This window comes from Fusarium phalaenopsidis (assembly GCF_050370095.1).
Source record: "Fusarium phalaenopsidis strain FUZ10S chromosome Unknown contig_32278, whole genome shotgun sequence".
In the NCBI taxonomy this organism is placed as follows: Eukaryota; Fungi; Ascomycota; class Sordariomycetes; order Hypocreales; family Nectriaceae; genus Fusarium; species Fusarium phalaenopsidis.
The window spans coordinates 1,472,443-1,487,830 of NW_028145417.1; the positions used below are offsets into that span (position 1 = coordinate 1,472,443).

Genomic DNA, 15,388 nt, shown 5'->3' on the forward strand with positions numbered 1-15,388 from the left:
ATCCCTGATACTGAGGTGAAATTACGCCAGTGCGTTAGTGGGTTTCAAGGGGGGATCCCTGACCCTGGGGGGCACAGCGGAAGCTAAGGAAGCGGCGAAAGGTTAGTTAGCAGTTGGAGTGGGCCGGGTGTTGTATGCGAAACAGACGGACAGTTAAGAGAGAGACGGGATGAAAAAGTTGAAGTGGCTGCCAATTAGAGGGTAATTATAATGAATGGCTTGACGGGCGAGGATGGAACGAGGAAAAGGGGTGGTTGAGGGACGACAGAGAGAGCCTCAATTCAACTCGTGACTCCTCACGACATTAGAGACGATAGAGGCGCAAGCAAACCGTATTGAAATTAGACGGGCGCTTGTTGTCCCGCAGCAGTTCTGAATGGAGGCATCTGGTATGTGCGCATCATCACAAGTGCGCGTGTCGTTTGGACGGCATATCTTGCGCCCACCTATCACGAAGAGCCCTGGGCGACAAGGTTACCCGCCCAGAACCAACATACAAGACCCGTCTCAGCCGAGCCGAGGAAACAAGTCGACGAAGGAAGCACTGTTTCGATGGAACCACCTCAAACCAAACAGTTGGGTCCTGGTTCATGGAGGGGTCCCTTTCATCCCTTGATGCTACTGCGCTGTGAGAAAGCGCACATCAACTCGCAAGCGGCTGCGACGCTGATTTCCTGCTGCGATGCTCCAGAGAAACTAGCAACCTTGGATCGAGTTTATCTCCAACGCCTGGGCCCAAATAGGCTCATGAACTACTGTAGGTACGAGCCCGTCGGGGTGGCTTAGGGGAGTCACGGTCCTCAAGAGGATCCTTGAGGCGGCGCGATGGACGGGTGCCCCTCTTGCTGATGTACTAAACCACGAGGTGCGAACCCAAAAGGCTATCCGATAGCGAGCACCCCTTGCCTGGCCAAGAGATGCTCGTTGGGTGCAAGTTGTTATTGTTGTTGTTGTTGTTGTTGTTGTTGTTGCTGTGCTGTGCTTTGTTGTGCGTACATACAGCAACAGCAAGGCTAACATTATAGCACATATTACCGCGCGAGCGAGCGCGTACCTGAAGCTGAGGTGGGTGCAACACAACCACCCCCGCCCGTGAAAGAGGGCGGCTGTCAGGCACAGGAACAGGAACAGGAACAAGAACCGGGGGGTGTGAGAGTGAGGTAGAGAGTTCCTAATGCAGATGACGGAACGGAGAAGAGAGAACCCTGGAAAACTTCTGGCACGATGGTCCAACGGCTGACGGTGGCCCCCTCTCTTGTGAGATCGGATGCCAAGGAAAGGAGACAGAAAGAGCCTCGCACAGCACAGGCCTGTCTGTCGATTCGAGTTGATGGTTCAGTTCTGTCTGACTCTCTCCAGTTGTCTGCTGTACGAGGTGGTAATGGGGGACCAGGGGTGGGACGAAACTTTGATTGAGGCGGGACGCTACGAGCGGTGGTGACCGTTTTGCCGGGCAAGGGTTGTTTGAGGAACAAATCTGGGCCCTACTTTGAAAAGAACGGCGTTGGAGGGGATGGACGGCGGGATGGAGCTCGCTTGGGGCGTGTTTGCGGTTGCGGTGGATGGTTCGCTTCAGATTCCTGTTTGGATAGATCTCACCGGGGGCGTGGGAAGCCATTGTCATCGGTGGCGTTTCTTGTGTGTATGTGTGTGCCTCTCCAAGACACACCGTGGGTATTAGTTTTGTTTCTCAGCGTCTCTCCCAGCGTCTACTGTTACAGAAGAGTAGTGTCTTCTGGCAATGCCGTGTTTCGACAAAGTAATAGCTCCTTGGCTAGCAGATGCCCCGGTGGTTTTGGAACCCAGACGGGAAGCGTTAGATGGGCGAAATCTGTCACAAGTTTCCCATGACGGGCCATGTTTTGCTTTCTTGCAGCACAATGCAAATGGGATGCCTCAAGCCTGACCTACCCCTGTCCCTCCTCTCACAAGATGTGACGGGGGAGGGTACCCCTGGCCCTGGTCCGAACCATCACCACCGTCGTGGCCGTTGCAATCTGCCCCCCCCCGGGCCCCGAGAGACCACTTTTATTGCTGCTTTACCGTCGGGCAGTTAGTAAGACGCGTGTAGGTAGCGTAGCTGCAGGTGAAAGTAGGTACCTGGCTAGGCTAGGTTCTGTAGTTGATTGATTAAGGTGCAAGGGCATACAGACAGGTACTGTACTGTATCTGGAGTGCGTCTGGTCTGTGAGGTGTGGGCTGCTGGGAGGAAGCGATTATTATTACACCACTTGCCCCTCTCATCTATTTACTTCTTCCTTCCCTTCTTCCTTCTTCACCTGGGTTGTCATCCTCTATCCATCAACGTTTTTTCTTTCTTCTCTTCTTGTTCTCTTTTACGAGAAACGCTGTTGCGTCTCTTCTCTTCTCCGAACTTGGCTCTTTTGGCAGCTAGTCCCATCACGCTCATTATCACCAATATCGGACCAACTGGTTTGGCTGCTGACACTCCTTTGACAACGGTATAACACCAACGACCAAAACCGACACTTCGGTTTTTCTACTTCACCACTTTTTACCAACAACCATATACCCCGACCTGTTCCTTGACTGAACAGTTTCGATTCTTGGATTCTTCCGGTGTCTGTATTCTTTTTTTTCGAGTGGAATAATCTCGCGGGTTTTAAACAGCACATCCGGCATACCTTCCTTCCAGTATCTCGTCGAACGATTTGCGATCGCTTCGAGTATCTATCTCTCCCTCTGCGTGGTCGAACCATACAATACGGCTGGCCTGCTATATCGAGATTCATTTCAGCAACGCCTTCGATTCTTGAAGAACTAAGCGACGACTTTTTCATCCACTTCTATTTTTAACGATACCCCATTTGCGGATTCTTGAGGAACAACCACTCATTCAGCAACGGAACCTTTCGAGCTCAGGCATGCCTTCTCAACAGATAGCTCAGGCCGCTGCGCCTTACATCCCCTCGCGGGATTCCATGGACCGCCACGACTACGGCGTCTCAAAGAGCCGCAAGGCTTCGTCGACTGGCGGTGGACGTGCTTGGAGTGATGAGGAGGTGAGATGAAAGCCAACTGTAGTTGACTTGTATCGGCTGCTAACACAAGATTCAGGAGGCATATCTCATCCAGACCCGTCTTCAGAAGATGCCCTACAAGTACATTGCTGCCCACCTAAAAAAGACTGAGCTCGCGTGCCGGCTTCACTATCACCAGCTCTCTCATGGCAGCAACCGACGCAACAAGCGTGCCGCCTCCGTCTCATCATCCGGAGCCTCCATCGACCACTCACCCGCAGTGCAAGTGAGCACCGCGAGCCCAGCCCGGGAGAGCATCTCCCGCTCAGTTTCTCCCCCTGGCAGCTCTCGCAGCTACAGCCCTGCTCCTTGCAACATCAGCGGTGCCCCCCACGGCAACCACATTCAACTCCCCAGCATTGTCGGCCCTGGCGAGGTACCAAGGCTGCCTTCCATCCTGCCAAAGCCCACAGGCATGCCTCTCCCACCTCCCGTTTCGACATATGCTTCCCCGGCCACCGATGCCCCCGTGCCGATGCCCGCCCCCTTCCACCGCGCAGCCTCCCAGCACCGAACAACACCACCTCTCCGCCTCGACTGCACCGGCATCCCCCCAGCGCCTGCTCACACAGCTGCTCACGTCGACCTTTCCCGCCTTCACGCCATCTACTCTGCTCACCGCGCGTCGTTCTGGACAACAATCGCCAGCGAGTACGGCCCCAACGTCTCCCCAACTGTGCTGGAGCAGGCTTGGAAGACGGGCACCTGCTGCAGCCCCTCATCCATCACGCCAATCACTCCCATCTCCAGCCCAGGCAACGCTGAGAAGGAGGCGCAGAGCCAGACCCAGTCCAAGGGCCAGGACAAGACGCGCATCTCGTCGATCCTCGGCATCGACGCCGACCCCAGAACCGCCCGGGATCGGGATATGGTCAGGCGGCTGGAAGAAGAGCGATTTGGCATGATGCAAATAGCTCACTAAGCGCTACGATCAATGATGTCTGCATGATCCTCATCTCGGGGCAGGTAATAAGAATGAGGAGGGGGTCAAGACACGTACAGCTGTCTTGTCCCCTGTGTATCATATACCCCTCTTGTTTTCTTCGCATTTCGTTTCTCACTCATGGCATGGTTGCTCTCTCATACTATGAGAGCCACACTCAAACGACACGGCACATCTGCCATCTATTCTACCGTCTACTCGACGCGTGGAGCATGGGCATTCTACTTGGGCCCGCACTCATTTCACGAAACTCCAAACACTTCCCTTCATTTTTATGCTCTGCCTTTCTCTCTTATCACTTTTCTCTCTTATGAACCAAGTACTTATTGTCTAGTGGGTGGGATTACAATCTCATGAGGTGGGATACAAAAAAGGAGGTTTGACACACGGCATCTGCTACACGACATGAAGAGCAGATGTCGCGGATGGGGGGAGGAGAAAGCCTTCTTTTTCACAGCCCTTTTCTTCCGTCCTTTGCTTGAAGTACAGAACCAGATCCCTGCGGTGGAGGAGGGGGTTCTAGGATCACCTTTGTTTTACATTGTGTTGTCTCTGCGCGTTTTTTACCACCCGTTTTCTGGCCTTGTTTCTCAGCAATCTTCTCCTTACATGTACAGTCCGATCTTTGTTTCTTGTTAAGGACTGATGAAATTACGGTGATGAAAAAAAGCCAATGCTCTAGCGCTCGGCCTCGCTATTATTTTTTGCTGGGCGGAGGGAGGGGGTTTGTGGGGGGAGCGAGATGGATGGATTTACCCTGCTCAGTGGTGAAAGCTGGGCATGATAATTTTACTGATCTTGTTCTCCATTTGACTTGTCCATATCTGCTATGTGATGTCTATATGTGATGTGACGCGAGATGATGTGATGTAGAGCCAAGGTGAAACTGGATCGGCGTACATAAGAACCAGTGGGAGGGGATTGTCTGAGGTTGCTCGAGATGGTGATAGGTCCGGCAGGCAGTTGTGCGATGTACAGTTAGTGATGGTTTGCTCGCATCAAGAGCATGGATTCGTAGTGGAAGAGGATGATCATCTATGCCTTACTGGCGATGAGTTGTACATACGGGGACCGGCCCAGTATGCAGCGAGCAGGATGAGGCTGCATGAATGGAACCAGATGGCACATGTCTATCTGACGTGACGGACCACTCTGATGGCGGAGACTAGAGTGCTAGCGGATGCATCTCTGCTATCTGGAAGAGCTCCATGATTTGATTTGATTGCTGCATTAATTGACAGCTCTCCTCCACTGTAATCTCCTTTTACCGGCATCCATGCACGCAACACGGATAGATGCGTCGTTTCTATTTCATATACATGAGACAGCCGATCATTTACAAAACGAAACAAGAGAAAAACGTCAGCATAATAAATCTCGGGTCGGGATTCCCGTGTTTGGGAGGGAGTGGCCGTTTGGGGGGGGGGGGGGGGGAATGGATTCCGAGGTTCGGGGCACGGGTCCGGGGCCGGGACATTCGGGAGAGGAGGCTCCGCTGACCGGCCGGGAGAGACATGGGTTTGCCGAACAAGGTAATGGTGACTATCTGGGACACGTGCATATTTCGCTGGCGACATTTTGAGGCCGGCCATGGGAGGGAGGAAGGATTTCCGTTTGGATTTGTTTAACTACTGCTGCCGAGAGGAGAACAAGGACCCCTCTTTTTTGCCCCCCCTCATTCCCTCGCGTGTGCATTATCCCTGTTCTTTAAAGAGGGGAGGAAGCTTCAAGATGGAGAGAAAGAGGAGACAACGAACTTTAGCAAGGACCCCAGTTCTTTACTGCAAGCTCGTGACCTTGCCTCTACGGCCAGGGTAATTGCTAAGCCGACGGCTGGTATTCGATGAGGACTGGTGGCGGGTGGGGATTTTAGGATCGTGAAGACTTGGGGGAATGGTTAGGTGCATGATGAATCGATTGGGTCTTTTGCCTCTATCTTTTATTGTTCCACAAGATTTGATATCTTTTGATTTACCTTGATGACCCGTCTCTACCCTATCTAGTGCTCCCCCAAAATTCGAGAAAAACATTCGACATCTTCAGGGCTCTCAAGAACAAAAAGGCTTCTTGTTCTCCACAGGGGTGATATCAGCACCTACAGCCCCAAGCCCAAGCCTCCCCAAAAACCTTGGAAACCTGCCCCGAGCTTAGCCACTTGGTAAGTAAGTTTTTGTTAGCCACTTGGATTGGCAGCTAAAAAGTTCGGAAATGCACACGCCCGCCTTTTGAACGTCGTTGTTCGTTGTGCCGTTCTTGAACCTCCGCTTGCCGGCAGAGAGAGGCACGCTCTAACGACGCACGTCAGTCGCACACTCGCACCACATTTTTCAAAATTTCTCCTTCTCCTCCTCCCTTTCGTCATTTTATCAGGACTTGTCTGTCACCTTGTTGTCCGTGGCTGACGGAATCTTGCAACGTTGTGTCACTCATCACGCCCTCCGACATCGCAAAACAAGACTTGCATTATTAGTACCTACATATCTGACCACCGACACTTCAGCCGCACACTCCGTAAAACACTTGAACTCTTTTTTTATTCTACTTAGTTTTGTTTTGTTTGACAGTGTGAAACATCTTCAACAATGGCGGACAAGCAAGCTACTACCGACGTCAGCCCCGTCCCCACCCACGATCCCAAACAGTCCAGCGACTACATCCCCTTCCCGTGCTTGCCTCCCGGAGGACCTCTCAACCGCTGGTCCACAAAGGTCACTCGCGAGCATGACTATCCCGGAGCTCAGGTATGGCCTTCAATTGAGTTTCCCCTCATGTGGTGTCGGGTCTGAAGACCGTCTAGGCCATGCTCTACGGAGCCGGCGTCCCCAACAAGGACAAGATGAAGAACGCGCCCCAGGTCGGCATCGCGACCGTCTGGTGGCAGGGCAACCCTTGCAAGTGAGTCTTTGGTACTCTCAGAGTAAAATGTCTAGCCATTGGCGTTTACCGGTCGTGTTAACATTGGTTTCTCGCAGTACTCATCGTGAGTGAGATGACAAAAAAACCAACACTCTCAAAACTTCACCTCGGCAAGGTGCACTTACACGAAAACCTAGTTCTTGACCTCGGTCAGATCGTCAAGACGGCCGTGGAGAGGGAGGGCATGCTCGGATGGCAGTTCAACACCATCGGCGTGTCAGACGCCATCACCATGGGCGGTGAGGGTGAGTTTTTGAGTCTATACACTCTCACGGTGAACTAGCGGGCTTAGATGCTACTAGGCATGCGCTTCTCCCTCCAGACGCGTGAGATCATCGCCGACTCGATCGAGTCCGTCACCTGCGCCCAGCACCACGATGCCAACATCTCCATTCCCGGCTGTGACAAGAACATGCCCGGAACCGTCATGGCCGCTGCCCGCCACAACCGGCCCTTCATCATGATCTACGGCGGCACCATCCGCAAGGGTCACTCTAACCTTCTCGAGAAGCCCATCAACATCAGCACCTGCTACGAGGCTCAGGGTGCCTTTACCTATGGCCGCCTCCATGCAAAGACGGACCCCGGAGCTCCCGGACGTAACAGCTCTGATGTTATGGATGACATTGAGAAGCATGCTTGTCCTGGAGCTGGTGCCTGTGGTGGTATGTACACGGCAAACACCATGGCTACCGCTATCGAGGCCATGGGTCTCACGCTCCCTGGATCATCCTCGTATCCCGCAGAGTCTCCTGAGAAGCGACGTGAGTGTGAGCGTGCTGCCCAGGTTATCCGAACCACCATGGAGAAGGATCTCCGTCCCCGCGACATCATGACTCGGGCATCGTTCGAAAACGCCCTCGTACTGACCATGATCCTCGGCGGTTCTACTAATGGTGTGCTTCACTTCCTCGCCATGGCTAACACTGCCGGCGTGCCCCTGACCATCGACGACGTCCAGCGCGCCAGTGACCGCACCCCTTTCCTTGCAGACCTCGCCCCCAGCGGAAAGTACTACATGGAGGACCTCTACAATGTGGGTGGTACACCCTCCGTCATCAAGATGCTCGTCGCCCGAGGCGTCCTCGATGGAAGCATCATGACCATCACCGGCAAGACCCTTGCCGAGAACGTCGCCGACTGGCCTAGCCTGGACCCCGGTCAAGATATCATCCGTCCCCTCGAGGACCCCATCAAGGCCACCGGCCACATCCGTATCCTCCGCGGTAACTTTGCCCCCGGTGGTGCAGTCGCCAAGATCACAGGCAAGGAAGGTCTCTCCTTCACCGGCAAGGCGCGCGTCTTCGACAGTGAAAAGGAGCTCTCTGCCGCCCTGGCAAACAGCGAGATCACGCGCGACGACGGAAACTTGGTAGTTATTGTGCGGTACGAGGGACCCAAGGGCGGTCCTGGTATGCCCGAGCAGCTCAAGGCTTCTGCAGCCATCATGGGTGCCGGGCTGTCCAACCTGGCCCTCGTGACGGACGGACGATACAGCGGAGCTTCTCACGGTTTCATCGTGGGTCACGTCGTGCCCGAGGCCATGGTCGGAGGTCCTATCGCTCTCGTCAAGAACGGCGACGTCATCACCATCGACGCTGTGCGGAACCGCATCGACGTTGATATTACCGACGCCGAGATGGAGAAGCGGAGGAGTGAGTGGAAGGCTCCCGAGCCGAGAGTCAGAAGAGGTGTCCTGGCCAAGTATGCCAAGTTGGTTGGAGACGCCAGCCACGGTGCCGTTACAGATCAGTGGTAAAAAGCTGATACACACGACGAGAATGAAATGTTGATGTCTATATATGTAGTTATGTACTTTGGGTCATGGATTGGGTAGGATATCTGGAAAACAAAAAGACTGAATGAGAAAATGAACATTACTCTTGCTAAACCTGTTCCCCCCTGAGTCAAGAACCCTAACATGCAACTATGAGACCTCGACTCTATTATTGAAAAAACGACAAACTCATCCAAGACTATTTCAAAAACCCCCAGCAAAACGAACGAAGGGTATCGCGCAGACAGACATCAACACACTTCTCCTTCTCTCGTCTCTCCCATGACAAATGCATTTCCACCCATGCTTCTTCGTATGCAAAGCGTCCTGAAATCATATACGCAACTCTGACCATCATCTCCACCCGACAGGCGCACCCATTACCATGCTATCTCTCTCCAATGCGATTCTGCATCCTGACCTCTAACATCCCCAAATATCTGTGAGGCCCGATGGCTCTCTGGCGGACTCTAGTCACCCAGCGGCATGCCCTCGAGCTCATCCAGTAACCTCCGCCAGTTGTCGGCGAGCATCTCGGCATACTTAACTCGCTCGCCCGCCCAGTCCTGGTTCCATCGGCTGACGTGGTACTGCGTTGACTGGAACGTGAGGAGCTCGTCGCGAAGGCACTCCTTGACAAAGATGGACCGGTTGTGTTGTTGAACAATAGACTCCTTGTCCTATAAATCGTGTTAGTGGGAGTGGCAGAAGGACAACCATCAAACTTGCCTTGATAATGCTCTCTGCTATCCGGTCAATTTCGCCCGCCTTGACCGTACCCTCCGGCTTCGACCTCAAGTTGGTGAGTTTGGCTTCGTTGGTCTGAATTCTCCTCTCCAGGTAGGGAATGTTGTCTTTGTCCAGTCGTTCCCGGCGGTCAAACAACTCACGCACGCTCACAAGGGCGTCTCTCTGGCGCTTCAGGTCCTCCAGCACACCCTCGTCCCAGCCTCGGCTTTCGTCCTCCATCAGCGCCTGGCACGTCCGTAGATGCTTGCTCATGGCGACCAGCCCGTCATTGAGGAGGGGTACTTCGTTGGTATCAGTTGCGTACGTATCCCCTGATACCTCAGTTAGAGATGCCAGGGACAGGGCGATTCGGGCGTGGTCAGCAGCCACGCCCTCGGTCCTCTTCACGAGGCGATCCATAATGTTGCAAACACCGATGTAAAGCTCAGCCGACCTCTTGACGCCAGCCCGAGTTCGCACAAACAACTCCTCTAGCGTGGGTGGCAACGAATCCTCCAGACCCGGAGGCAGTGCACGGTCGGTAAACTCGTCCTGAACGGAGATGGTAGCTTGCTTTCGCCAAACAGACAACTCCTGATCCTTATATTAGCTTCAGCAGAAAGCTAAACACGTCGAGACTTTGTCAACTTACTGTAGGGACCGTCAAGAACATGACGACGAGTTGCTCCTGGCTCAAGATGGGATGTCTGACAAGAGCATTCAAAAATCTCGCCAGACCCCTTCTTCGCTTCTCAATAAAGGCACCGTCATTTGAGAGATGACTTCCGTTTACACCCACCCGCTTGGGTGGTAGAAGAGGCAATACCCGGAAAGGGTACCTCTTGTGTAGACAATCCAGTAGCCAGACAAAATCACTGTATCGACGAATGACCTTGCTGCCGCGTCGCAGACTAGAGACTTCATAGTTGTGATGTTGGAACATGAACATGCCCTCCTTCTCTGGCATGAGAACAACAACAACATTCTCCTCCAAGCTGTGACCGGTCCTGCCGCTGCTCGTATGATGTGGAAGACCTGGAGGACCCTGCGTACTGGGCGTGGGATCAGGCGCGGTACCAAAAGGATTTTGGACAGGTCCAGCTGGAGATTCACCGAAGCCGCCTACACCGGTGTTGTGTCCATCGAAATATCCCCAGCCGCTAGGCGTCGTCACCGAGTTGCTGCTATTTTGTCTTCCGCCATTTGGAGGCGCGGCAGGGGGCTCAGCGATGTGTGCGATAGCCGAAGCAGCGATTTCCGCTGTCGGAGGTGTCTCGCCAAAGCCTGTATGGCCGTTTGTGTTGTGGTTCTGGGCGCCGTTGGATCTGGGAGGTCCGTGATGATGGGCCTTGTGCATGTCCGGGCTGCCCCACGGGTCGTCTTCGGGGTCGTCCATGGCTGGTCGGAACTGCTTGGGTTGTTGCTGTACCTGCACAGGCGGCGTAGCCGTATGCTGAATCGGTGTATCTTTCGGAGGCGTTTGAGGAGGCTTCGCAGAAAGTTCAGTAACTGGAGGCAGGACGGGCTCTGCAGTAAGGCCGGCAAGCTTGGGTTGTGGGAGGTCTGTGATGAAATGAGTTATTAGCTGTACAGGTAGTGTCTCCACCAACCGGGGGACATGCAAGCACTGATGTGATATGACATGGCCCCGAAGATAAGACAGCGAATCGCCCAAGGCTCGGCGAGTTGTTTGTGCCTGAAAATAACATTGTGCTGCCGGAAGACAAGCGTAGACATGTATAGAAGAAGTACTCACGTCGTCGTCGTTCATCAACACCATCAAGGCTGATGACCTCGCCCTCTTGCGCCAAGCCCACCAGCGCCAACAACACATTAAACTCGTTTCGATCCAGCGTCACATCCCCCCCACCGGGAGCCACGAGGGACATGATGCGAGCTTGGGCATCAGCACCGAGTCTCGCTGTGGCAAAGAGCTTTGCGATGCCTCCAGCTGTGACCCGGCCGTTGGTACCATCTTCGCGCACTACCGTGTCGAAGGTCTCGATGTAGGTGTCGGGCACATCGCTCGCGGGGAGGAGGTTGCGGATCAGGTCGGCGCGGCTCTGCGGCTTACGCGGCGAGGGCATACCCCAAGGCGAACCGTGAGGGCCATCGTCGTCGGCAAAGAGGCTGTTGGAAGATGGCCTTGATGGGACATCGTCATCGAAGAGACCGGCGCTGCCGCCACGAGTCGGGCCACTGGACGAGCCCAATCCAGGGTTGTCGTCAGTCGGCGATGTTCCAAACAAGGACATCGTGACTTTGGATGGTGTCGCCTGTGTCAATCTTTCGTCTTTGTTCCGCGACGCGTATCAGGCTCGTCGATGTCGATCCGTACTGTAGCGATACTCGTAGAGCGTTGTAGATCCCGTCGTTTGGAAGCGAGGCGTAATCGAAGTCGCGGGTGAATGTTACAACACGACCACAGCTCTATTCGGAGAGAATCGGCCGCAAAACAGATAAAAAGCAACTGCGTGTGATGTGGAACAACCAGTAGACTATACAGCGGCTAAAATGACAAGACGGGTGCGAATTGAGAGGCAACCGGGGAGGTTGGTGAAGTCATTCCAGAGTGGAGAAGACTTGGATGCTGCGACATCAACTTGAGGCAGAGCTCCTGTGGAGCATCACGGGTACGTACCTACATGCGCAGGGCATCTGGAACCTGAACCCGCCGAAACAGGCAGGCACCCAACGCCACACCTGTCAAACCTGTGGCTGATATCACTCATTACTAGGTATCACAGAGATGAATTGAAAAGGTTCAATTGGTTGTACATTGCTTGTTATCACATCCAAGTCATCATCATGCTTGGGTCGGTATAATACACTTCTCCGACATGCTTGTCCCCCGCCCTTAGAACAGCGTCTCCTCGGTGACCTTGTTCTCCTTCTTGACCTCGCTCTTGATCTTGTGCACTCCCGGCACCCTAAAGTACAAACTGGGCGACTCGCCTGGCGCCAGCTGGTGGCTCAGGTATCCTCGGTGTGCGGGATCACGGTAGTACTCGATGTCCTCACGGCTGGTAGGGTCGGGTAACCGGTATCGGAAGGGGGATTCGCGGGCTGCGGCCACCACAGACTCGACGTGCTCCTTGCCCTGGGGCAGAGGCTTGTCTGTGTTGACCGACTCGCCCGTTAGAAGTCGCCTCATGGCGAGCTTGGTGTAGTAACGGGTCAGGATCTTGCCACCGGCGCCCTCAATGGCGGCAATGGCGCCCGCCGAGGCACGGGAGACCATTACATCAATGGGCTGCTTGAGGCTATCTCCGCCACGGGACAGCACCTTGATGCCATCCTTGATGGTGCCGACAATTCCGCACTCGATCAATTCCTTGGGGGTGATCTGCTTCGTGGGGTCGAGTCGTCCCTGGTCAATCCAAGCCTGGATCTGGTCGAGGTTCACTTCGGACATCTGAGGGGCTCGGCTGCCGGTGTGTTAGCCAATTGATCTTATTTCTTCCAATTCCTTGCATCTCTCGATTGCAGAGAACGTGGGCATCCTCACAAGTTGCTGAAACCCTTTCGGCCGTGCTTGACGATCAGAGGTGTCTGACCACCCTGGAACCAAGGCTTGACCTTTCCATGCTGCTTCTGACCCTTGTGACCACGACCAGACGTCTTTCCGTGTCCGGACGAGGGACCGCGACCGACTCTCTTCTTGTTGTGAATGGCGCCGGGGTTGTTGGCGAGGCTGCTGAGGATGGAAGCGTTGCGGGTCTGGAGGGAGAGGCCGGCGAGGTACGCGGTCAGCGACGACACGGGAGCATTGGCGGTTGCCCTGCAGCACAGGGATGTGCTGAGGGGAGAAATTCGAGGAGGCATCGTCGGGAGGGAAGGGCGCCGTGGCCGTAGTTTTCGAGGTTGATGCTGGCGCTCTCAAGACCGTCGGCATCCAATTTTTTGGAGAGCGTTAGCGGGACATCAGTCTGGGGTTTGTGGGTGCCTCAGGCCACAACGGCTCTTCATGCATATTACAGAGCGCGAATCTCACAGAGGATAGGTAGTTGAGATGCTTGGGATAGAAATATGAATTCGGATTTTTTAGAATATAGGAACTAACAGCAATATTCCATTATCTTGCCTTTCACAGTGTTGCGCGCCTCTTGGTGTTGATAGTACGCCGACAGCTTTCGTCTTGACCTTTTGGGATAAAGCCACAGATGTGAACGTTGAGTGATGGTAGAGTAATCCATCTTATGTGCAATTGACAGGATGATTGAAGCGGTTTAATTGGATTTTCTGTGTCCTTGTAAAATTCGCCTTGGGAGATGCTGTTTTGCACAACACCAGTTCACTAATTGGTAGCCATTGGTATAAGGCATTGCTTTTCCATGTGAATGAGCGGACACAGTATTCTCACGTGTCTTGCTGAGTAGAGAAGAACAGTATTAAATGATCAATACTAAGGAGGCTATACGAAAAAATACAACCCAACCGCTGCCCAAATGTTCCTTCCAACCCAGCTCCAAACTCCAGGGACAAAGTCAACCGATTCGTTTCTACATCACAACTCCACAACCCTCCCTTCATCAAACCCTCTCGTATCCTCCAACGTCGGACCCTTGTAGCCCAGAACATATCCCCTCTGATTCGCAACGACCTTGATGCCTCCTCTCTGAAACTCGGTCGTAAAGTGTGTGTGTCCAAACATCCACATCGCCACCCCGCGCATAAACTCCCTAGCCTGAAGCACGTCTGTCGAGAAGGCTGTTTTATATGGAACCTTGACGTGCTCCGGTCGTGATGCACCTCGTACGCAGGGCGCGTGATGCGTCACTACAAGAACGTTGCGCTGGGACTCTGGAGGGAGCTCGTTGAGTTCGGCGACGGTGGTTGAGAGGTACTCGAGATCCTTGGCGTGGCACTCGTTGTGCTTGGCGACCGACCAGCCAGAGATGAGCTTGTAGTCTGAAACCCGGAGCGTGATGATTTCCGCTGCTGAGGGATGAATATTTGACCAGAGCGTTGCACCGACAATGGTCAGCTTCGAATCAGGGTCGTCCCATCGCTTCCTATCCAAGATGACAAGCTTGCCCTCAAGAACCTCCTCCTTCTCCAACTCCTTTGCCTTTTCCACACCATCCTCATAACTCATCTCATAAAACTCGTGGTTCCCGAGGACGAGAAAGACCTTTTCAAAGCGTGCGGTTTGGCGTGCGAGAAAAGGGAGAAGCATGTCGTAGTCGACCAGACGGCCAATGTCACCACCAAGGACGAGCAGGGGTGCCTTGACAGGAAAGTCAAATGTCGAGTATTGTCGGTTTAGCTCGAGATGTAGATCTGACATGATCTGCACTGTTCGGCCACATGGTTCCCGGGTTGGGATTGAAGGGCCGAAGAGATACTCGGAAACACGACTCAGAGCCTCCATTGTGTGTGAGGGGGACAATAGATTGTAGTGTAAGATGCAAGTTTTGACGTTCAAGAAATGAGCTGGATGATCCAAACAAGTCTCCTTGAGGTGTCAGCAACTAGGACTCTTATATAGGACTCGACTTGTTAGACAACACTCCCTCTTTGTGTGGGGTCAGAACTCATCGCCATTGCTGAGAGGCGGTGCTTGTTAGCTTGAGGGCCTCCAACGCCACCATCAGCCCTGGCAAATCTGCCTACACCAACGCCAATGACAAGGCTTCCTTTGTTTTTTGATCTCAGCCGCAGGGACGGTACCGTAGTTTCGGTTCGGTAGTTCCCATGAGGCTTGGGGCTTGCAGGCATTATGAGCGGGAATGGTCAATGCATGTCATCCCAGGTCTCTTGACGTCGCGATTCGAAAAATGAGGTATCGTGTAGTGAGGGAACAAGAGCCATTAACACAAGTATTAAATAAAGCACTGCTTCCAAGCGGCCGTTATTTGCAGGAATGAGTGATTGCTCAGTCCCATGTATCATTAATACCCAATGTAGTGTACTCTTTCACCTCGCTTCCGAGTACCAAAATGCAGCCCGAAATCTATCAGATCAATAACGGCACCCAAC

General features: G+C 53.6%; 5 protein-coding genes across 5 annotated transcripts; 2 read left to right on the forward strand and 3 right to left on the reverse strand.

The window, feature by feature from the left end:
- Window positions 1–2,885: 2,885 nt before the first annotated feature.
- Window positions 2,886–3,963, forward strand: LRP88_01058 (uncharacterized protein; the record flags this gene model as incomplete). Its single annotated transcript, XM_083237756.1, has 2 exons — window positions 2,886–3,023; window positions 3,079–3,963. The coding sequence occupies 2 exons, from the start codon at window positions 2,886–2,888 to the stop codon at window positions 3,961–3,963; spliced, it is 1,023 nt and encodes a 340-aa protein (XP_083106261.1).
- A 2,603-nt stretch (window positions 3,964–6,566) lies between these two features.
- Window positions 6,567–8,659, forward strand: LRP88_01059 (dihydroxy-acid dehydratase; the record flags this gene model as incomplete). The annotated part of the gene is made up of 5 exons (XM_083237757.1): window positions 6,567–6,725; window positions 6,782–6,879; window positions 6,957–6,964; window positions 7,038–7,145; window positions 7,203–8,659. The coding sequence occupies 5 exons, from the start codon at window positions 6,567–6,569 to the stop codon at window positions 8,657–8,659; spliced, it is 1,830 nt and encodes a 609-aa protein (XP_083106262.1).
- Window positions 8,660–9,220: 561 nt separating this feature from the next.
- LRP88_01060 (uncharacterized protein) lies at window positions 9,221–11,661 on the reverse strand (the record flags this gene model as incomplete). Its single annotated transcript, XM_083237758.1, has 4 exons — window positions 9,221–9,351; window positions 9,403–10,000; window positions 10,059–10,969; window positions 11,163–11,661. 4 exons carry the CDS (start codon window positions 11,659–11,661, stop codon window positions 9,221–9,223), a joined length of 2,139 nt encoding a protein of 712 aa, XP_083106263.1.
- A 602-nt stretch (window positions 11,662–12,263) lies between these two features.
- LRP88_01061 (mitochondrial 54S ribosomal protein uL15m) lies at window positions 12,264–13,231 on the reverse strand (the record flags this gene model as incomplete). Its single annotated transcript, XM_083237759.1, has 2 exons — window positions 12,264–12,834; window positions 12,915–13,231. The coding sequence occupies 2 exons, from the start codon at window positions 13,229–13,231 to the stop codon at window positions 12,264–12,266; spliced, it is 888 nt and encodes a 295-aa protein (XP_083106264.1).
- Window positions 13,232–13,811: 580 nt separating this feature from the next.
- LRP88_01062 (Metallo-dependent phosphatase-like protein) lies at window positions 13,812–14,780 on the reverse strand (the record flags this gene model as incomplete). Its single annotated transcript, XM_083237760.1, has 3 exons — window positions 13,812–13,820; window positions 13,913–14,030; window positions 14,086–14,780. 3 exons carry the CDS (start codon window positions 14,778–14,780, stop codon window positions 13,812–13,814), a joined length of 822 nt encoding a protein of 273 aa, XP_083106265.1.
- Window positions 14,781–15,388: the final 608 nt, after the last annotated feature.